The sequence below is a fragment of the Plasmodium cynomolgi genome, chromosome 12 (assembly GCF_000321355.1).
Source record: "Plasmodium cynomolgi strain B DNA, chromosome 12, whole genome shotgun sequence".
In the NCBI taxonomy this organism is placed as follows: Eukaryota; Apicomplexa; class Aconoidasida; order Haemosporida; family Plasmodiidae; genus Plasmodium; species Plasmodium cynomolgi.
The window spans coordinates 2,484,486-2,501,759 of NC_020405.1; the positions used below are offsets into that span (position 1 = coordinate 2,484,486).

Here is a 17,274-nt window from a genome sequence, read left to right on the forward strand (position 1 = left end):
AAAAAATAAAGGCACAAATAAAGGCACAAATAAACGCACAAATAAACGCACAAACAAACGCACAAATAAACGCACAAATAAACGCACAAACAAACGCACAAATAAACGCACAAATGATTAAATTCCCCGTGCGCAGAATGCCCTTTGGGCTCACCTTCTTTATTTTATCCGCGGGAATGTGAAACTTGCTGCCGTTCTGCTTGATTGGGCATATGCTGAAGCGGGCGGGGGGAAGAGTTACACGCAATGTGAGCTGCGCTCAGAGAGGTCCCCATCGAGGACAGCACTCGCATGTGCTTGTACATATATAGGCACATATTTGAGGAGAGGATGGGCGCATGACCCCTTCGAGCGCATTACTTGTCCAGAACGACCAAGGCCACCCTGGCCGTGCACTTCATCTCCGCACTTCCCCCTGCGGTACACTAAAATGGGGAAATGTGTTAAATTCGCGTGAATGGCTCAGTTGGAGGAAGAAGCGGACCAACAAGAAGAAAAGGACGAAGAGGAAGGAGACGAAGGAGACGACGTAGACGAAGACGAAGAAAAGGAAAAAAAGAAAAATGCTCTCCGATAGAGCACACGCATCCGTGAACATAAAGACATTCACTCCCATGGGCGAAGCTATGGAGCGCCGCGAAAGCCAACCTCCACAAGGGCCTCTATGAGCTTGTTAATTTCCTTAAACTTGGAAATGTTATCCTCAAACTTTATTATCACCGCGATCAGGCACTTGAGGCATATCAGATTGTACGTTTTTTGCTTTCTGCGATGGGAAGGGGTACACACAGTTGGTTTGGAGTGAGTCATATGTACGCAATGCGCCAAGTGCGCCTAATTAGTTGAGCGGCTGAGGGGGTCACGCGTGCCTAATTAGTTAAGCGGCCGAGTGGGTCACGCGTGCCTAATTAGTTGAGCGGCCGAGAGGGTCACGCGTGCCTAATTAGTTCTTCGGCCGAGTGGGTCACCCCTGCGAAGGGTTCTCTCTTGCGCCTCCCCCAATTTCTCCTTACGAGGTGATTATCTTCACAAAGTGCAAAATAAGCTTGCTCTCCGTACACGAGTTGCATATTGCGAGAAGCGCATTGTTGGCAGCGCTACTCAGAAAGTCTGTAGACGTCTGGTGGGCCTTTTTTAAACACGGGAGGATAACATCATCTAACGTATTATCCATTTTTTTTTTTCCAATAGAATAAAACTCGGACAAACATAGTAACGCATTTTTGGACACACATGATCGAGGACTATTTAGAAGCTCAATTATTGACCTCGATATTTTTCTTAACTCCTTTGCATGATTATCAAAAAATAATTTGTGGTAATATTTTAAAATTTTTCTTAAGTTAATTAAATTTTCAATTTGTTTAGTCCATTCCTGATCTTTTGTGATTTCTAGCAGCTTTGCAATCATCTCATGGATACTCTCTGCGTTCACTTCGAATTCAAAATCGGTAATATCTTCATACGTCAGGTACGTCACCGCTTTGTCATTTTTTATCTTCGAGCTGACATTTAAATTTTTCGCTACACTTTTATTCGTGGCCTTATTTGGCGTATTATTTCGCGAAACGCTATTTGCTTCTTTCTCATGGGGAGTTTGCTTTTCGGGTACTTTTAAATTAGACGCTATGCTCTTTTCGTGGCTTACGAGGGTCATATTTGCCTTTACATTAGCGGATTTCTGCAAATGTATGGCGCTTCTGTTCGAAATGTGTAGAATAGAGTGGGTCGGTTCGTGCTTCTGCGTAATTTTTATTTCCTTCCTGCAGCTGGTTGCTTCATTCGCATCCGCAAAGCTGCTACGCAATGGAGACAAGCCAGCATCTGCTTGGGGGTTGAAGCGATTGGAATCCTTTCTTCCAAACTGACTTTTGGGAACCTCTTCGTTGGTGTGATCTTCTTCAAGCATCTTTTTTTCACCATGTCTTTCTCTCTTGTAAATCACGCAGTGGTCGTCCATCTGTTGGCACTTGTTCAAAGCGTCACGTGTGGGTCCTTTCCGCTGATCGGCGCACCCCTCGGCCGGGATGTTCCGCTCATTCGCCTCGCACGTCTTATTCGCCTCGCACGTCTTATTCGCCTCGTACGCCTTATTCGCCTCGTACGCCTCATTCGCCTCGCACGCCTCATCCATGTTGGCACTCCCCCCCCGCATTGCATAACTGTTATTCTCAAACAAATCCTCCCTACACGTAAGACCACTTTTTTTAAAAGCAAGTTCACCCATCGAATTGGTCATTGCCTTATTTTTCCTTTCACCTATTTGGCTACTCGATTTGTCACATACGACAGATTTATCAGCTTCATCCCTCCACTCGGGCGTTGCCCCCTTGGGGGAGTAACCATTGTTTAGGGTCTCATTCGCGGATCTATTATTTGAGGTGATAATTTTTTTCTCTTCGTCTTCGTACTGGAGTGTTCTATTTGGTTGGTTAGTCCTATCTCCCTTTTTCAAGTCAACAAATGCTGGGATTCTATGTCCATTAGAGAAATGGCCACATCTTACCAGAGCGTCCTTCCCACCATATCTCTCCTCATTCGATCTGTGCACATTTTGATTATTCTCGTTCGAGTCCTCCATTTGGCTTGCATGCATATCGTTGTAATTCCGTCTCGGTTTAATTAGCAAGTGCCTTTCTTGCATTTTCCCTTGGGTAGAATTATTCAAAGGATGTATATTTTTTTCCTTCAAAGAGATACCTATTTTGGCTTCATCACAGGCTGTCTTGAGCTTTGATTCATCAGAGTTATCTCCCGTTTGATCTTCTCCCTTGTGGTTGTCACTAGTGATTGATACCTTTGGCGCTTTGGGACACGCGGGGTTGCTCTTCTTGAGTAGGGTCAGCTGGTACCGTTGCTGCGGGGTGGTTAGCAAAGGTGTCAGTGGAAGAAATATACATCCATGGTGAGAAGGAGAACTCCGTGTGGGGGGTCCTCTACTAGAGGTTCACCCCTCGAGCGGAAACGTGTGTACAAAAAGGGAGGAAGGGGGGGAAGGGCTCTCCTTAGACGTGAAAAGGCCACGTAAGGGGGCGTCACAAGGGGAAGGTAAAAATAGGCTTGGCAAAAAAAAGAAAAAAAGGGAAAAAAAGGAACAAAAAGGAAAAAAAAGGAAAAAAAGGGAAATACAAGGAAATAAACGGAAATAAACGGAAAAAAAACGAACAGGCGAACAAACAGACGAACGGACGAACTTACAATTTCGTTCAGGGGGGACTCTAGGCTAAGTTCACCGGGGGCGCCACAGTTTTGGTAATTCTTAGCACTGCTCGACTCTTTTATCTTACTCTCCACATAGCTACTATTCTTCACTGCGTTGAGACCTATGGCGCTGGTTCGAGTTGAACCAAGTTCTACATTAACAAATAAATTCTCGTTTTGAGCATTTTGCGAATCTTTTCTCTCTTGATTTAGGTAGAGTAAATCTTCTAAAAAAGAACATTCATCGTGCTCGTCAATCGATTTTCTTTTGTAATTTCTTGCGTCTGTGAAGGGGGTGGGAACGGTCGCATGAGTATCGAGGGAATTGCTTCACAATGGAATGCGATCGACCATATGGTATCCGCCATTTATGCTCCTGTTTAACAAGGCGACATTTTTGTATGCCTCCCCCACGATATTGTGCGGTGCTGTAATTTGTGAAGTAACGGGGGGGAAGGGCAGGAATCGAACTCGCCATGTCACAACATTTGTTAATCTTTTATTATCGTAAAAATGTGCATAGTACCGTCTATGAAAGTGCTCGTGTTGTCTTTATACTTCTTTTCTCCTATAGTAGGCATTTTTATTTCCCTCCTGCTTTTTTTTTATCTTTGCATAAATGTGATAAGTTGGCCCGCAAAGTGGAGGGGCACCAAATGGGACGCGGCAAGTGGGATGCAGCAAATGGGATGCAGCAAATGGGAAGCAGCAAATGGGAAGCAGCAAAAGGGAAGCAGCAAAAGGGAAGCAGCAAAAGGGAAGCAGTAAACTGGGGGCGGCAAACAGGGGGCGGGCAACTGGGGGCCGCAAATGACAAAATGGTCAAGTGACAAAGTAATGCTATAAATTAGGATCTGCGGGAAACGAAATTTCCAATGCTTTAAACGCGCAACAAACGACAAAATGGCACTTTCGTCAGTAATTTTTTTTTTTTTCTTACATTTTTATTTTTTCCCTGGCGTATTAAAAATTTTGCACACACTACACAGTAGCGATATGCAAATGAACATTTTTACGTTTGGAGATTTGCTTACGCATATTTTTATGTGGAAATTCTAAGAACATTTTTTTTCACGTCAATGTGTATACATACGTGAATATGAAAAAATATATATATGTATACGTATACATGTATACGCATATATGTTTACGAATATATGTATACGCATATATGTACATATCCATGTAAATAAAAAAAAAATAAATTGGCACTGCTTCAGAAATGCAAATGTGAACTTTACGCCAAAAAATTATACGAGCCAAAGGAGTTAAGGTGTGATGTTTTACTCTCAGTGGAAAAACTCGATTTTGTTAATTGCACAAGGGGGGTAGGGAAATATGGTTGAAGATTCCCTGGGGTGCGGACTTTCATAATCGTCTGGCGTTCATATGAAATTGCTTTCCCAAGTTAAAAATGTGCGTGGAAAGGATGAGCGTTTCATCATTTGAGAATTTTTTTTTTATTAATGTGACAGTTGGGGTGGCGCGGTGTGTAGATCAGTGGGGTGGAAAAGGCGGTGAAGTGGAATGGGCGTGATTGGGATAAATCCACGTGCGTTAGCGCAAGTTGGCAAACAAAGCGAAGCAACTAAAGTTAAAGCGCAGCTACCCGTTGTGCTGCGGGAACTGCTAATAAAATATGTCAAATGTAGGCAAAGTCAGTTTTAACGTCTGTCTGAAGGATTTTTTTTTTTTTTTTATTGAAAGAGAGAAATAACATACAGGAGAGAAAAACGTTTTGTATGTAGAGGGAGACCTACAGCAGTGTACCTTTTTTTAAAATAACCATTTTGATTCAGACATTTGATGGGCAACTTTTAAGACATAACAGGTTTCCCCGGCGTAGTGACGCGGAGCTTGGTGTTTTCTTGAGACGTAACAGCTGAACAGTTGAATGGGCTAGAATTTGTACACCCCCAAAAAAAAAAAAAAAAAAAATAGCTATTTCTGTGCATACACAGATTAGAAGTATTTGTTTGTTTTTTTTTTATTTTTTTTTTTATTGCCTGTTCAGGCTGTTTTTCAAAAAAAAAAAAAACTTTTTAAGCGTTTTAAAATATTTCCCAAAGGGTGAACGCGTACACGGCGTATGCCTTCAATTACGTGACTATTTATTATTATTATTTTTTATTTTCCACTTCGAGCTTGAATAATTTCCCGTCGCAAGTAGCCAAAATGACAAATCGGAATTTTTTTTTTTTTTAAATTATAATAGTTCCAATCCTCGTGGTGAGCTACACAGAGTGCGCGGAATATGACTCAATTCCAATTTGAAAAATTAAAAAAATAAGTTACACCACTAAAAAGGCCAAAATGATTTGTTTTAAGTTCAATTCGGACAGATAAGTCAACACATGCAGAAGGTACACACAGCGAAGAGCATATACAAAATGTGAAGTACCACTTTTTTTTGGCGCAAAAATCAAGGTCATACGAAGTGGCCAAAAAGACAGATATATTAAGCCCAATTTTATGCCTATCCTGTTCATATTTTCAAAAGTAATTTTAAGGCAGTGCGGCAAAATGCAACATGCAAAAAAAAAAAAAAAAAAAAAGCCCTGTGTGATTAGCAGCATAATGGCATTTATAAATGCAATGAACTTTTAATTAATTTTAAAGATCATCTTTTCACCCTTGCATTCGAAAAACAACAGCGTTTTTTTTTTTTTTTTTTTTTAAGCCATATTATTAAGTAGCTAGCTAAAATAATGTGTGCATGTGGACGTACATAATCAACGGCTATGAGGAATTCCACTCATTAATACAATGGCTATTTTAAAAAAAAAAAAAAACTACATGTTAGCTCAAAAATGATGGATTAAGTTCTCACGATTTCGTTTCCCTTCGTTTCTTTTGATTGCTTTTGATTCCTTTTGATTTACTTTGATTCAATTTGATTTCTTTTGACTTAATTTGATTTCTTTTGACTTAATTTGATTTCTTTTGACTTAATTTGATTTCTTTTGACTTAATTTGATTTCTTTTGACTTAATTTGATTTCTTTTGACTTAATTTGATTACTTTTCATTACATTTCAACATAATTACACACACATCAGTTTGTTTCACCCCTTTCACCCTTTTTTGATTTGATTTAATTTCATCTTTCATGACGAATGAAAGTGTCTTTTTTTTTTCACCTTTTTTTTTTGTGATGAAAACTTCGAAGCAATTAACATTCTTGGTTATGCGTTTATTATTTTTTTTTTTTTGCATTTGCACACATTTATATAATCATGCGAACTTCTTGTGGACATTCACTTTAACCGATTTAGTGTTTCGATTTTGCTTCACTTAATATGATAGCTTACATATTCGCATCATTTGTAGTTCATTCACAACATATGCTTTAATCGATGCCTCAACCGATGCCTCAACCGATGCCTCAACCGATGCTTCAACCGATGCTTCAACCGATGCCTCATCTTATGCTTTACAATTTATGCTTTGCCTTTTAAGCCTACGCTTTTTCCCAACCACATTGACAGCGTTACATTTTAAACCCCTTCCCGCCGGTTTTAAAACTCGCTCCCCCTTTTGTTAACTTCATTTTCAACCCACCTCTTTTGTGTGTCTCCCAACATGAAATCATTTGTGTGTTACGTCGGTCTCATCGTGGCCTTGGCTCTGCAGCTGCGGGCCATCCAGCTCAATTCTAACAGCCTCAACCCAGTCTCATACGTCGAACGTAAGCGCGTGTGTCAGCGGATGTGCCAGCGTGTGTACTCGGGGGTGTACTCGGGGGTGTACTCGCGGGTGTACTCGCGGGTGTACTAGCGAGCGTGAAAGCGTGTCGCCTCATTTGCCTGAGCTTCCCATCAAACGTGCCACAGCCTCGCAAATATACACACTTACAATTTAAGTCGAACTGGACAGAGGAAAAACAAATTTATTTCCGCTTTTTTCAATTATCCTTCTTTTTTTACCCCCTCCCTCCCCTTATAGTTGGCAACCACCTTTCGAACAAAGTGGGAGCGCAATGGAAAAGTCATTTAGACTCATTCGTAGATGTCGTGTCTACCAGAATTGTCGACAGATTGGAGAATGATATATCAAATGGTGCAGGCGCGGAGAACATGATGATTCTTCTCGAGGTAGGAAGCTGAACGTGTGGTGGGCAAACACGTGTGCATGTGCTGGTGTGTACGCTGGTGTATGTGATGGTGTTTACGCTGGTGTATGTGATGGTGTGGCACTATGTACAGTCCGCTTTGCCCGCACTTAAATCCGCTTCCCTCATATGCATGCCTCGTAACAATGGCCGCTTTATTCCCCCATGCCCCTTCCTTTCCCCCTTCTTTCGCAGAACAATGCTGAGCTCTTCGACACGGCATCATATAAAGGCCATAACATTGCACTCATCGAAGACGAGTTTATCAAAAAATTGAAAGAAAAATTCCACGCCAGCAAATTCGGAAAGGGTTTAAAAAAGTTTGGAGCCAAAGTTAAGTCAAAACTATCAGATTTGTACAAAAAACACAAACATAAGCTGAAGCATTTCCTTAAAGTTATGATCACTGGTTTGGTCATCCCATTAGCGGTTAAGTTCATCCGAAAGCACCTAAGCTTGTGGAGAAAAAAGACGTTAGAAGTGACCAAGAGGCTTGACGAGGATGCAAGAAGCGTAGCCAACCCCGTTATAAATGCGCTGTATGACCAGTTTTCGCAAAAATTGGAAGAGTACGCTGCGGAGAACGAATTAAACGCCAATCAAGAAATGAAAATAATGGACCAGTTGCAGTCGGAGAAGAAGAGCATTGAGAATATCGAAAAGCAGGAGAAGAAAATCATGAAGCAGTAGGGGTCGCGTGCATGTCACAGCAGAGGCAGCAGAGGCTGCAGATGTTGCAGTAGGGAAAAAAAGTAAAATAATAAAATAACGCACGAGGTGTGGAGCGCGCAACACCGTCCCGCCATCAGTCCTATGACATAGCAACTACCCTGGTTACGCTCGCCGATGCGTGTGCTCGACATTCGTCTTAACCGAGCGACGCACGCGGGGTTTTATTTTTTGGTAATTTTTCGCCCACCTGTTCATTGATTCGCCCAATGATCCGCCCAGTGATCCGCCCAATGATCCGCCCAATGATCCGCCCAGTGATCCGCCCAATGATCCGCCCAATGATCCGCCCAGTGATCCGCCCAATGATCCGCCCAATGATCCGCCCAGTGATCCGCCCAGTGATCCGCCCACCTGCACACCCGATTCGTTTTTTTTTGTTTTTCTCACTCCCCGCGCGCGTGCCCCCCTGCGGTCTCCAATGATACTCATTTTTACGCATCCGTGAAGGGGGTACACGGGCCTTATGTACTTGCACACAAAGCATACAAGGCACACACAAGCATATATCCATGCTCACATACGTCTGCGCAGCTAGCGCGCGCCTGCGTGGCGGGGGCACTCCAACACTACGTCACTCCAACACTACGACACTACGACGCTACGACACTGCGACACTACGACACTACGACACTACGACGCTACGACACTACGACGCTACGACACTACGACGCTACGACACCCTTTGTGATTTCCACACCTGCGAAAACGAGATGTGCTGCACGCATGCACATGGTAACACTCTTCCAGAACTCAGACCGTCACTACTTCACCAGTTAAAATTTGTTGCTTGCGCGTTTTTTTTTTTTTTCCCTTTTGCCGCGTCCGCGTGCTGCCTCCCATTTTTTTTAATACGTTCATCTTATCACCAACTCAACTCCATTTGATTTTAATATAACTCTGATTGAATGAATAATGAGCAAATGAGAATTCGCGCAGGAATTTCAAGCTCACGGAAAGCTAGACGCTGCGAGGCATGCATATCCCTCCACGTAAATGGTAAAAGGTGAGATCTCTTTACATGGTGATCATTTAGCCCTTACCCCCTGAAAACAGAACAGCTCCTGCTTTTAAAATGATCGGCTGCACGGAGGTGAATGAAAATGGGAATTCAGCTTTGTCCACTTTTATTTGTATAAAAAGATGAGGAAAATGCAGCGGACATGCTTTCCCTTTTATGTGGTTTCCCCAGCGCACATTTCGTTCTGCGCTGAGTTTGGTGTGTTGCGGCATAGTGCAATAGTGCGAGGTGTTTTATTATTTTGGCTTTTTTTTTTTTTTTTTTTTTTTTTTTGTCCTCTCCGGCGGGAAGCAAAAAAGTGAGAAAAACAAAATGTAGCATCCCGTGAAGATAAGCGCTACACAAGAATAACAATTCGAAAAGGGTTAAGCAAAAATATTTGTGAAGCTGGTAAAGAACGAAAAAGGAAAAAACAAAGAAAAACAATTTAGCGCATCGGTTGAACTTTGCAGCTTAAGCTATTATTCCCAATCTACATATAATTCTGTACAGAAATATATTTTTTCTTTTTTTTTTCCTTTTTTGACTATTTAAAATTTGTGCATAGCTGAGGGTGAATCAATTTCGAACATGGCAGAAAATGAGGCCGTTAAGGAAAGATCCCCCATGGGGAACTTAAGTAAAGCTGCCAAGCGGTGACACATTTTTTGCGGCCATTTTTGGGGCAATTTTTGTGGCGATTTTGCGAGCGCTCCACGACTGTATGCTATCCGACTGTGGAGGGCCAAACGCTGGAGAAGCGCCACACCGGGGAGCATGACAAAAATTTGCATAGACACCAGGGACGTACATGTGCATGCCCCTTTTTTTTACACTTTTGCAGAAAGGAGCCTAACAATGAGCTTGTATTTCATCGGAATTTCCACCGCGTCGTGGTTCATTTGTACGACGAAAAGGAGGAAGGAGTGGTAAGCAGGAGTGGCGAACAGGAGTGGCGAACAGGAGTGGCTAACATAAGGGCGAACAGGAGTTGTGCAGGAGTGCGTCCGCAGAGGGGCAGTTTCCACCGCTCACACAACACTCAAAGCAACCCGACGGTTTGCCAACGCGGGAAACACACACGTTGATTTCTTCACCCTTTTCCCCAAAAAAACATCTCGTAGGGCTGACATAATGCTGGACTACGTTCATCACAAAAGGTGTTCCTTCCTGTCCAACTCGTGGGAGCACTTTTTGAGGAGACTCAAGTCATGACGAATTTTGGTAGCCCTATGTAAATTTGTTCTTTTCGAGCGGTGGCAATGTGCATATTGGGGGGTTAAAGGGAGGACTGGTAGTTATCTATTTTTTGCATTTTTTGCATTTTTTGTATTTTTCGCATTTTCTCCATTTTCTCCATTTTCTCTTCCCCATTTTAAGATTTTTTTTTTGTTTTTTTTTTTGCCCTCCCCATTCGGTCACCATCTGGGGGAGGATAAAAGACCGCATACTTCACTCGTACAGCATTACATTTCCTTGCATTGCTGACTAGAGCACCCACCTTTTACAAAACCGCTAATGGTTTAACCAATAAGGAACACAAAACTATAACATGCTAGGCGTTGCGCTTTTAAATTTTTATGCATTAAAAGGGAGAGAGGGGCATAGGGCGGTGTTGCCCTCGCACAATTTTGCTGACTCAAGGTGGTATAGAGGTTACGTTTTTTTGGCAGCTGAACGGATTGGTACACATATCGAAAGGTGTTAATATTCTTTTGCATTTTATGACCAATTTGGGATCATCCGCAATTGAGTCTTTTCCTTTTATGCAGTGTTCCTTTCGCTACGTGATATAAATGGTTGGGATGAAGAGGTTGGCCCTGGTGTAGCGAAAGAATGAGAGATCGAGTATACAGACAGGGAACTTAGCTGTTTACACGTTTGTTGAAATGCATAAAACGGTGCTCTGGTTCAGGTTCCATAAAGGGTGTGTGTTGGGGAGAGGTCACATGTCCCCCATTCCTTGTACAATGTTAATTTTTCCCTCTGCTACAATATATTTCCGTTCGTTAAGGCGTACATGTGCCGCGATATATGCGCTTAAGCACATACACTAGTACGCCCATCAACACATGTGCTTCTTCACCATTCCCTTTTTTCTTTCCACGCAAACTGGGATGAGGAGCGCACGAATTTTCTGCGCCAGTGGAAAGTCTTTTTTTTTTTCTTCCACTCATTTTTGCATTTTTCCCTAACGGTGAATTTATACAACTTTTCAAGAGTAATAAAATTTGTTGGCACAATTTATGGAGAAGAATTTTTTTTTTTTTTTTTTCCCGCCTAGGTAACCCCGCAGCGTATAACTATTTAGCCAAAATGTGAAAGAGTACACCTTCCCCTGTTAGGAATGCATATCTACACTGTTAAAGAAAAACAAAGAACAGTTTATCAGCGAAGATGTTCCTTTTTAAGCTAACGAAAGAGGGTACCATACAAACCGCCTCCTCCTTGAATAAACCCTTTTTGTGTAATTTTAAAACGAGCAAAAATGTCAACATCGGTAAATTGATAAAAAGCAAAAAAATAAAAAGCCATGAATTAAACAAGATAGAGGATGTGGAACTTCTCTTACAAGAGAGACACCACGACGTTTTTCAGAGTTATCCAACAATTAAAAATGTGCACAAAATTGTTGACGTGAAGAACATTCCTGTTTTTAACAAAAATGAAAATCCGGACAATATCTTGAGCAAAGTGGCTCTTCACTTTGGAGGTACACGTGCTTACGTTGTGCTATACATAGGGGAGGGGTTATCGCCCTATGTTGCATCCCAGCGGAGGGGGAGTGGTCCTCTCGTGTACAAAAGAGTGCTTCGAGGGTGGAAGGCAACCTGGCTGGTGTATGATGCACACGTGTGAGCATACGCCCACGAGCATACGTGTACGCATAACCATTTCATTGCATCTTCCCTTTCACCCCTTTGCAGACTTGTCATACCTGCGAGGCGACGCAGCCGTGAACGGAACAAACGACATTTTCGAATTGACGAAGGAAGGAAATGGGTATGACTGTTCAGGTAATTTTTTAAAAACATGTGGAGACGCACTCTTCACCGAAATAAAAACTGCTCGAGAGCAACATAAAGGAAAAGACATACTTATAACAAAAGGGCATAACAGTGCATACAAATGCATTATACATGTGGTCGAACCGTACTATAACGAAACGGCAAAGTTAAGAAAGTGTTATGAGGACATCCTATTAACAGCAAAAATGAATAGCCTTAAGACGATTGTTTTCCCCCTGCTTGGCAGTGGTATTAGCCTGTTTAAAAGGCATGACGTTGTCGTGTGTTGTTTGGAAGGAATTTACGAATTCTTCAAGGAGAAGAGAAATATGAATTCAATTGACAAAGTTGTTTTGTGCACAATCACAGACTCGCATTGGATGCTGCTGAGAGATTCCATACCGCTTTACTTAAACGTGACAGTAAAGTGAACGCCCACATGGGTTCGATTCGTTGTGTTCGAATTTTTCGTTTTTTTTAATTTGTGTAACAGTGGTTGAGACTTTGGGCTAGCCAGCTAGCTATGTAGCTATCTAAGAGTAATATTTTTTTTTTATATTCTCCCCAAGATTACCTGCACCGTTCATATTTTTTATTTTACAACTTTGCATTTTAAAATAATGGATCTGCATCGAATAGGCGCATTATACCTGTACGTAATGCTGCATTATGCAAATGTCAAAATTTTGAGCTTTTAAGTTGTCCCTACTTTGTGCTAAAATGTGTAGGATCCATTTGGACAATATTAAAGTGCTTAAAAAGGGTAGGGGTGTACAAACGAATTGGAAGAAATCTTTAAAAACAATCAAAATGGACAAATGGACGGGCTAGTAAAAAAAAGGAGAGTACACAAAAAAAAAAAAGGAAATATTCACCGAATGGCGGTAGCTAACGATGCTAGAAAAAAAAAAAATTTTAAGACTTATTAACTACTTTTTGGTAAAGATAAAAAACTCACAGAGGGGGTTTTCCTAAGAACAGGTTCTGCGTTGAGAAGCAATCGTTTAAACATTTCCACCGTTTTTTTAATTTTAGAAAATTCGTGTGCATCCCTTCTTTTTTTTACCTTTTCGAGAGTGTGTCACAGATCGACACGACGGGGGAGGCCCCTTTTGGATATGTTTTTTTTAAACGTTTCATGGGCTTCTTGCCATATATTTTTGAACGACGTGCTGTTGTTCCCTGTTTTGTTCATTGCTTTGCGAGTTGGCAAGCTGGATAAGTTTATTTGCTGATCATCTTTGAATAAGCATGACCACCAAACGTAGAAGCCCTCAAATTCGTATTTTTTTTTTAAATTAATGCATAAAAATGTTTCCTCCTTCTCAATTGAACTTTCTCCAAAGTTGAACTGCAAATTTTGATTATTCACTTCATTAGCGAGATGGAAAATGTCCTCCCAGTTGATTCTTATGTTTTTTATTTCCCACAGTTGGGTGTCTTCATCCTCGCTTACCTTAAAGGGGAATGGCTTGTCAATTAGCACTTCCTCATGGTTGGAAGTACCATTTGTGCTTTGTGCACTTGTAATATGTGCTGCTTCTCCTTGCTTTACATCCTTTTTTACAACCATTTTATCTTCCTGTATTTGTACAACTAGCGATTTTGCTTTTGTGTACAATGGCAAGGCAATATAAGCGTTAATTTCTTGTACCGACTGATTCCATATGTACTTAAAGGGAACGACAGCTCCGTTTGTTATCATATTTTCGAGATTTCTTTTATTTTTCAAAGCATCCTCGTTCTTATCCCTTTGGGCAACATCATTTTTTGTCACCCCGAGAGATTTACTTTCGATGTGCGGTTCGCTATGTTCCTGATTGATGCTTTTGCACACATCTGCGTCGTTTATTTCTCCATTTCCATCTTTCAAAATGGTTAATCCGCTAGGCGACAGCACAACTTTATCCTTCCTCCCTAGTTTTGTTAGTTGAGGCTTTCTACTTTTCCGTTCGTCGTCTGACGAGCTCACATCGATCTGGTCAAACTTGGAATAATTGATAGGGCTGCTCATCCTGGGGGCATAGTTGTTTTTTATTTTCTTCCAGTTGGTCCTGTGGGTGCCTTGTGGCGCGTTCCTTGGGTACTTTCTGCGTTTTAGGCGGTTTCTACGTTTTCTGCGTTTTAAGCGTTTTACGCGGTTTATACTTTTTCGGCGTTTTCTGCTTTTTCGGCGTTTTCTGCTTTTTCTGCATTTTTTCCAAGTCTGACAAGCTGTTTGCAGCGCCGTGGCAACGTGCAAGAATATTTGCGCTAAGGGAGGGGGTATAAAAGCTCTATTTTTGCATTACAGTTGTGCTGAAGAGGGGAAACGCGGTGTGGGACCCGTTCGCGAGGGATCGCTGGTCTGGTCGCTCTGTGCCCATTTCTTTACTTCTTTATTCCCCCGTGATGCCGCATTCCAGTAGATAAATTTTGCCGAGCGTTATATTGTTGTGTCCTGTTAGTTTTGCAAAAAAAATACGGCGCCAAATTTTTTCCCGCAAAGTAAAAAACAAGGGAGGGGAAGCGCTAAAAGGTGAAGGCGCTTTCCAACGCCATGCGGACGAAAAATAATGTATACTCCCTGCGCATATGCATAAGTACACGCTCGTTCGGCTGCACTTATCACGTAGTGCTCACATATGTTACCTCACGAGCAACGGCCAGTGTGCCACTCCGTGTGAATTCGTTGGCCCCTCTTACGCAACTGCAGTTCGTCCGTACGACGAAAATGTTTACCCCGGAGCTAGCTATTTCGTACGTTATATTTACCGCTTGATAGTTATGCCTTCTTTGTTCCTTTGTTCCTTTGTTCTTTTGTCCCTTTGTTCCTTTGTTCCTTTGTTCCTTTGTTCCTTTGTCCCTTTTTTCTTTGTTCCTTTTTTTTTTTTTTGCTGCTTGGTGATTTTAGCAGTTGTTCCAGGTGCGTGAAGATTGGTGAAAAATGCGCCCGGGGTAGGGAGTTTTGCGTATGGAAGGGCACACGTAAAAAGAGGGGTCCCAAAAAAGAGTGGCACGTCCGTATGCAGGCCTTACAGGCTGATTCGCCGAGCATACATGCCACAACCGATTATTAATGCCCTTTGGGGGGAAAAGGACAGAAGAGCAACCGTTTGAGACTTCACAGGCGTGCAGTGCCATAACAACCCAAAGTGAAAACGCAACTGAACTGAGGGAAACCACCATCCAGAAATCATCCCCCCTCCCCCCTTTTGTGGAAAGAACCAAAATGAGTGACATATTTTTCTACGCAGAAGAAATTGACAATCTGTTGGAGGACTACAGGAAATTATTAATCGATTTGAAAAAAGTATCAGAACGAAATGATGAAAAGACGACGAAAAAATGTATAGATGATATTCAGTTCCTTAATGAGAGAATAAAAACAGCCAAGGATGCTCACTTCATCGAGATGCGTAATTTACCTGAGGAGGAACAAAATAATTACATTTTAAAGATAAAGGGGAAAATGGCTATTCTGGAGGACCTAAACATACAGTTCGATTTTCTCAAGAGTAAAATTTTGTATGCACAGAAGGAGGCGAATCGAATGAAAGAACAAAATAGAGTAAAGTATGTGACCCCTAAGGATATGGAAAATAGAGGAGACTTTATTCAAGACCAAACGGAGGAGTCCATTTTTCGAATGAAAATGGTGGTAAATGAATCGGAGCAGATAACGAGAGATGCTGCAGTCAAATTAATTGAGCAGAATGAAAAACTGAAAAAGGTAAAGGACAAAGTGGATGACGTTGATACCAATGTTTCAAGTGCAAAGGAAACTTTGAAGGAAATAGCCAAAGAAGCTGTCACCGATAGATTTGTCCGCTTCCTTTCCCTCCTCATATTCATCGTTTTGATTATTCTCATTACGGTCATTTCGATTTCGAAGAAGAAGTGAATTGGGGGAGGGGGGGAAGGCGCCCGCCGCGCTTTGCTGTACATTTATTTATTCATTCGTTCATTCATATATTTATTTGTTCATTTATTTATTCATTTATTTGTTCATTTATTTATTCATTTATTTATTCCTTTTATTTTATTTTTTTTTTTTTTTGTGATCCCTTTTGGTGAGCTACCCCCAAGCGCAGTAGACACAGCGAGTAGGTGCGCCTTCTCGTCAAGGCAGGGATTCACGTGTGGACATGCCGCTACGCTTATGTATAAATAAGCATACCTCCGTACACACGTATGTTCACACATTTGCAGATGTATGTGTGTATTTCCCCTCTGCTCCTGCGTGGCATTTGCTTCCCTCGTGCCGGTTTGCTTAAAGGAGCCACTTCGCCATTTACGGGAATTCTCCCCATTTGGTAAAAAAGCCAAAGTGTGGGCCCACGGCGGAATGTGACAAAAAGGGGGCTGCACACATTTCGTTCGCATTTTTAAGTTGAAAAATATCTCTCGTTTTTTTTTTTTTCTCCCCATTTATTAATTTGCTTATTCATTTTTTATCCATTTTTTAACCATTTTTTAACCATTTTTTATCCATTTTTTAACCATTTTTTAACCATTTTTTATCCATTTTTTAACCATTTTTTAACCAATTTTTTTCGACTTCCTTTCCACTTTTTTGGTGTTCTTAGGGGTGGCCCACGGCGCAGTGCTGCCCCATGCCATTACACCCCATTCGCAGTGTAATGACTTTTTTTTTTTTAAAACTTGCTGTTCACAACATTTTCAATTTAGCATTTCAATTTGGCGCTTTTAACATCAACGGGCTGGGGGGCATACTATTAACACACATGATATTTTTTTTTAAAGAATGAGGAGAGAGCAATTACAAGTAGGTTGGCTATCTGGAGAAAAAAAAAAAAAAAAAAAATGCGTACAGCACACTGAGGAAGCACACTCTTCTACCTGTGGGTGTACTTTTTACTTTTGACGAATGAGTACCCGTACCCATTTTGTGTGATACTTTCCTATGGTTTAGAATCGGGGTGGGTGCAAAAAGGCGTAGACGCGTGTACGCAATATACGTACATGTACGCGCCTGTGCATACATGTGAAGGGTGCGCTTGGTTTTTTTCCCCCATGTTATTACTACTGTACGCGTTCTACGCTCTTATGTTTGGTGCGTCCATGGGTCTGTCCACTGTTCATCTTCCCTGGTAAGGAGAAAAAAAAAGAAAAGAAAAAAAAAAAAGAAGCATAACAATCTTTCCTACAGACATGTGCTGGATGCACTTTTGTGTACGTTATTGCTCATTTGTGCTTTCTTGTTCAAGATAAAGGAAAAAAAAA

At 41.5% G+C, this 17,274-nt stretch overlaps 6 protein-coding genes across 6 annotated transcripts; 4 read left to right on the plus strand and 2 right to left on the minus strand.

Moving 5' to 3' along the window:
* Nucleotides 1–1,009: 1,009 nt before the first annotated feature.
* PCYB_126590 (hypothetical protein) lies at nt 1,010–3,782 on the minus strand (the record flags this gene model as incomplete). The annotated part of the gene is made up of 3 exons (XM_004223993.1): nt 1,010–2,857; nt 3,295–3,485; nt 3,728–3,782. The coding sequence occupies 3 exons, from the start codon at nt 3,780–3,782 to the stop codon at nt 1,010–1,012; spliced, it is 2,094 nt and encodes a 697-aa protein (XP_004224041.1).
* Nucleotides 3,783–6,782: 3,000 nt separating this feature from the next.
* Nucleotides 6,783–8,001, plus strand: PCYB_126600 (hypothetical protein; the record flags this gene model as incomplete). The annotated part of the gene is made up of 3 exons (XM_004223994.1): nt 6,783–6,888; nt 7,146–7,294; nt 7,507–8,001. The coding sequence occupies 3 exons, from the start codon at nt 6,783–6,785 to the stop codon at nt 7,999–8,001; spliced, it is 750 nt and encodes a 249-aa protein (XP_004224042.1).
* A 1,630-nt stretch (nt 8,002–9,631) lies between these two features.
* Nucleotides 9,632–10,255, plus strand: PCYB_126610 (hypothetical protein; the record flags this gene model as incomplete). Its single annotated transcript, XM_004223995.1, has 3 exons — nt 9,632–9,680; nt 9,885–9,969; nt 10,165–10,255. 3 exons carry the CDS (start codon nt 9,632–9,634, stop codon nt 10,253–10,255), a joined length of 225 nt encoding a protein of 74 aa, XP_004224043.1.
* Nucleotides 10,256–11,437: 1,182 nt separating this feature from the next.
* On the plus strand, nt 11,438–12,479 carry PCYB_126620 (appr-1-p processing enzyme; the record flags this gene model as incomplete). The annotated part of the gene is made up of 2 exons (XM_004223996.1): nt 11,438–11,753; nt 11,968–12,479. The coding sequence occupies 2 exons, from the start codon at nt 11,438–11,440 to the stop codon at nt 12,477–12,479; spliced, it is 828 nt and encodes a 275-aa protein (XP_004224044.1).
* A 650-nt stretch (nt 12,480–13,129) lies between these two features.
* On the minus strand, nt 13,130–14,243 carry PCYB_126630 (hypothetical protein; the record flags this gene model as incomplete). Its single annotated transcript, XM_004223997.1, has 2 exons — nt 13,130–14,138; nt 14,161–14,243. 2 exons carry the CDS (start codon nt 14,241–14,243, stop codon nt 13,130–13,132), a joined length of 1,092 nt encoding a protein of 363 aa, XP_004224045.1.
* Nucleotides 14,244–15,259: 1,016 nt separating this feature from the next.
* Nucleotides 15,260–15,931, plus strand: PCYB_126640 (hypothetical protein; the record flags this gene model as incomplete). Its single annotated transcript, XM_004223998.1, has 1 exon — nt 15,260–15,931. One exon carries the CDS (start codon nt 15,260–15,262, stop codon nt 15,929–15,931), a length of 672 nt encoding a protein of 223 aa, XP_004224046.1.
* Between the last annotated feature and the right edge of the window lie 1,343 nt (nt 15,932–17,274).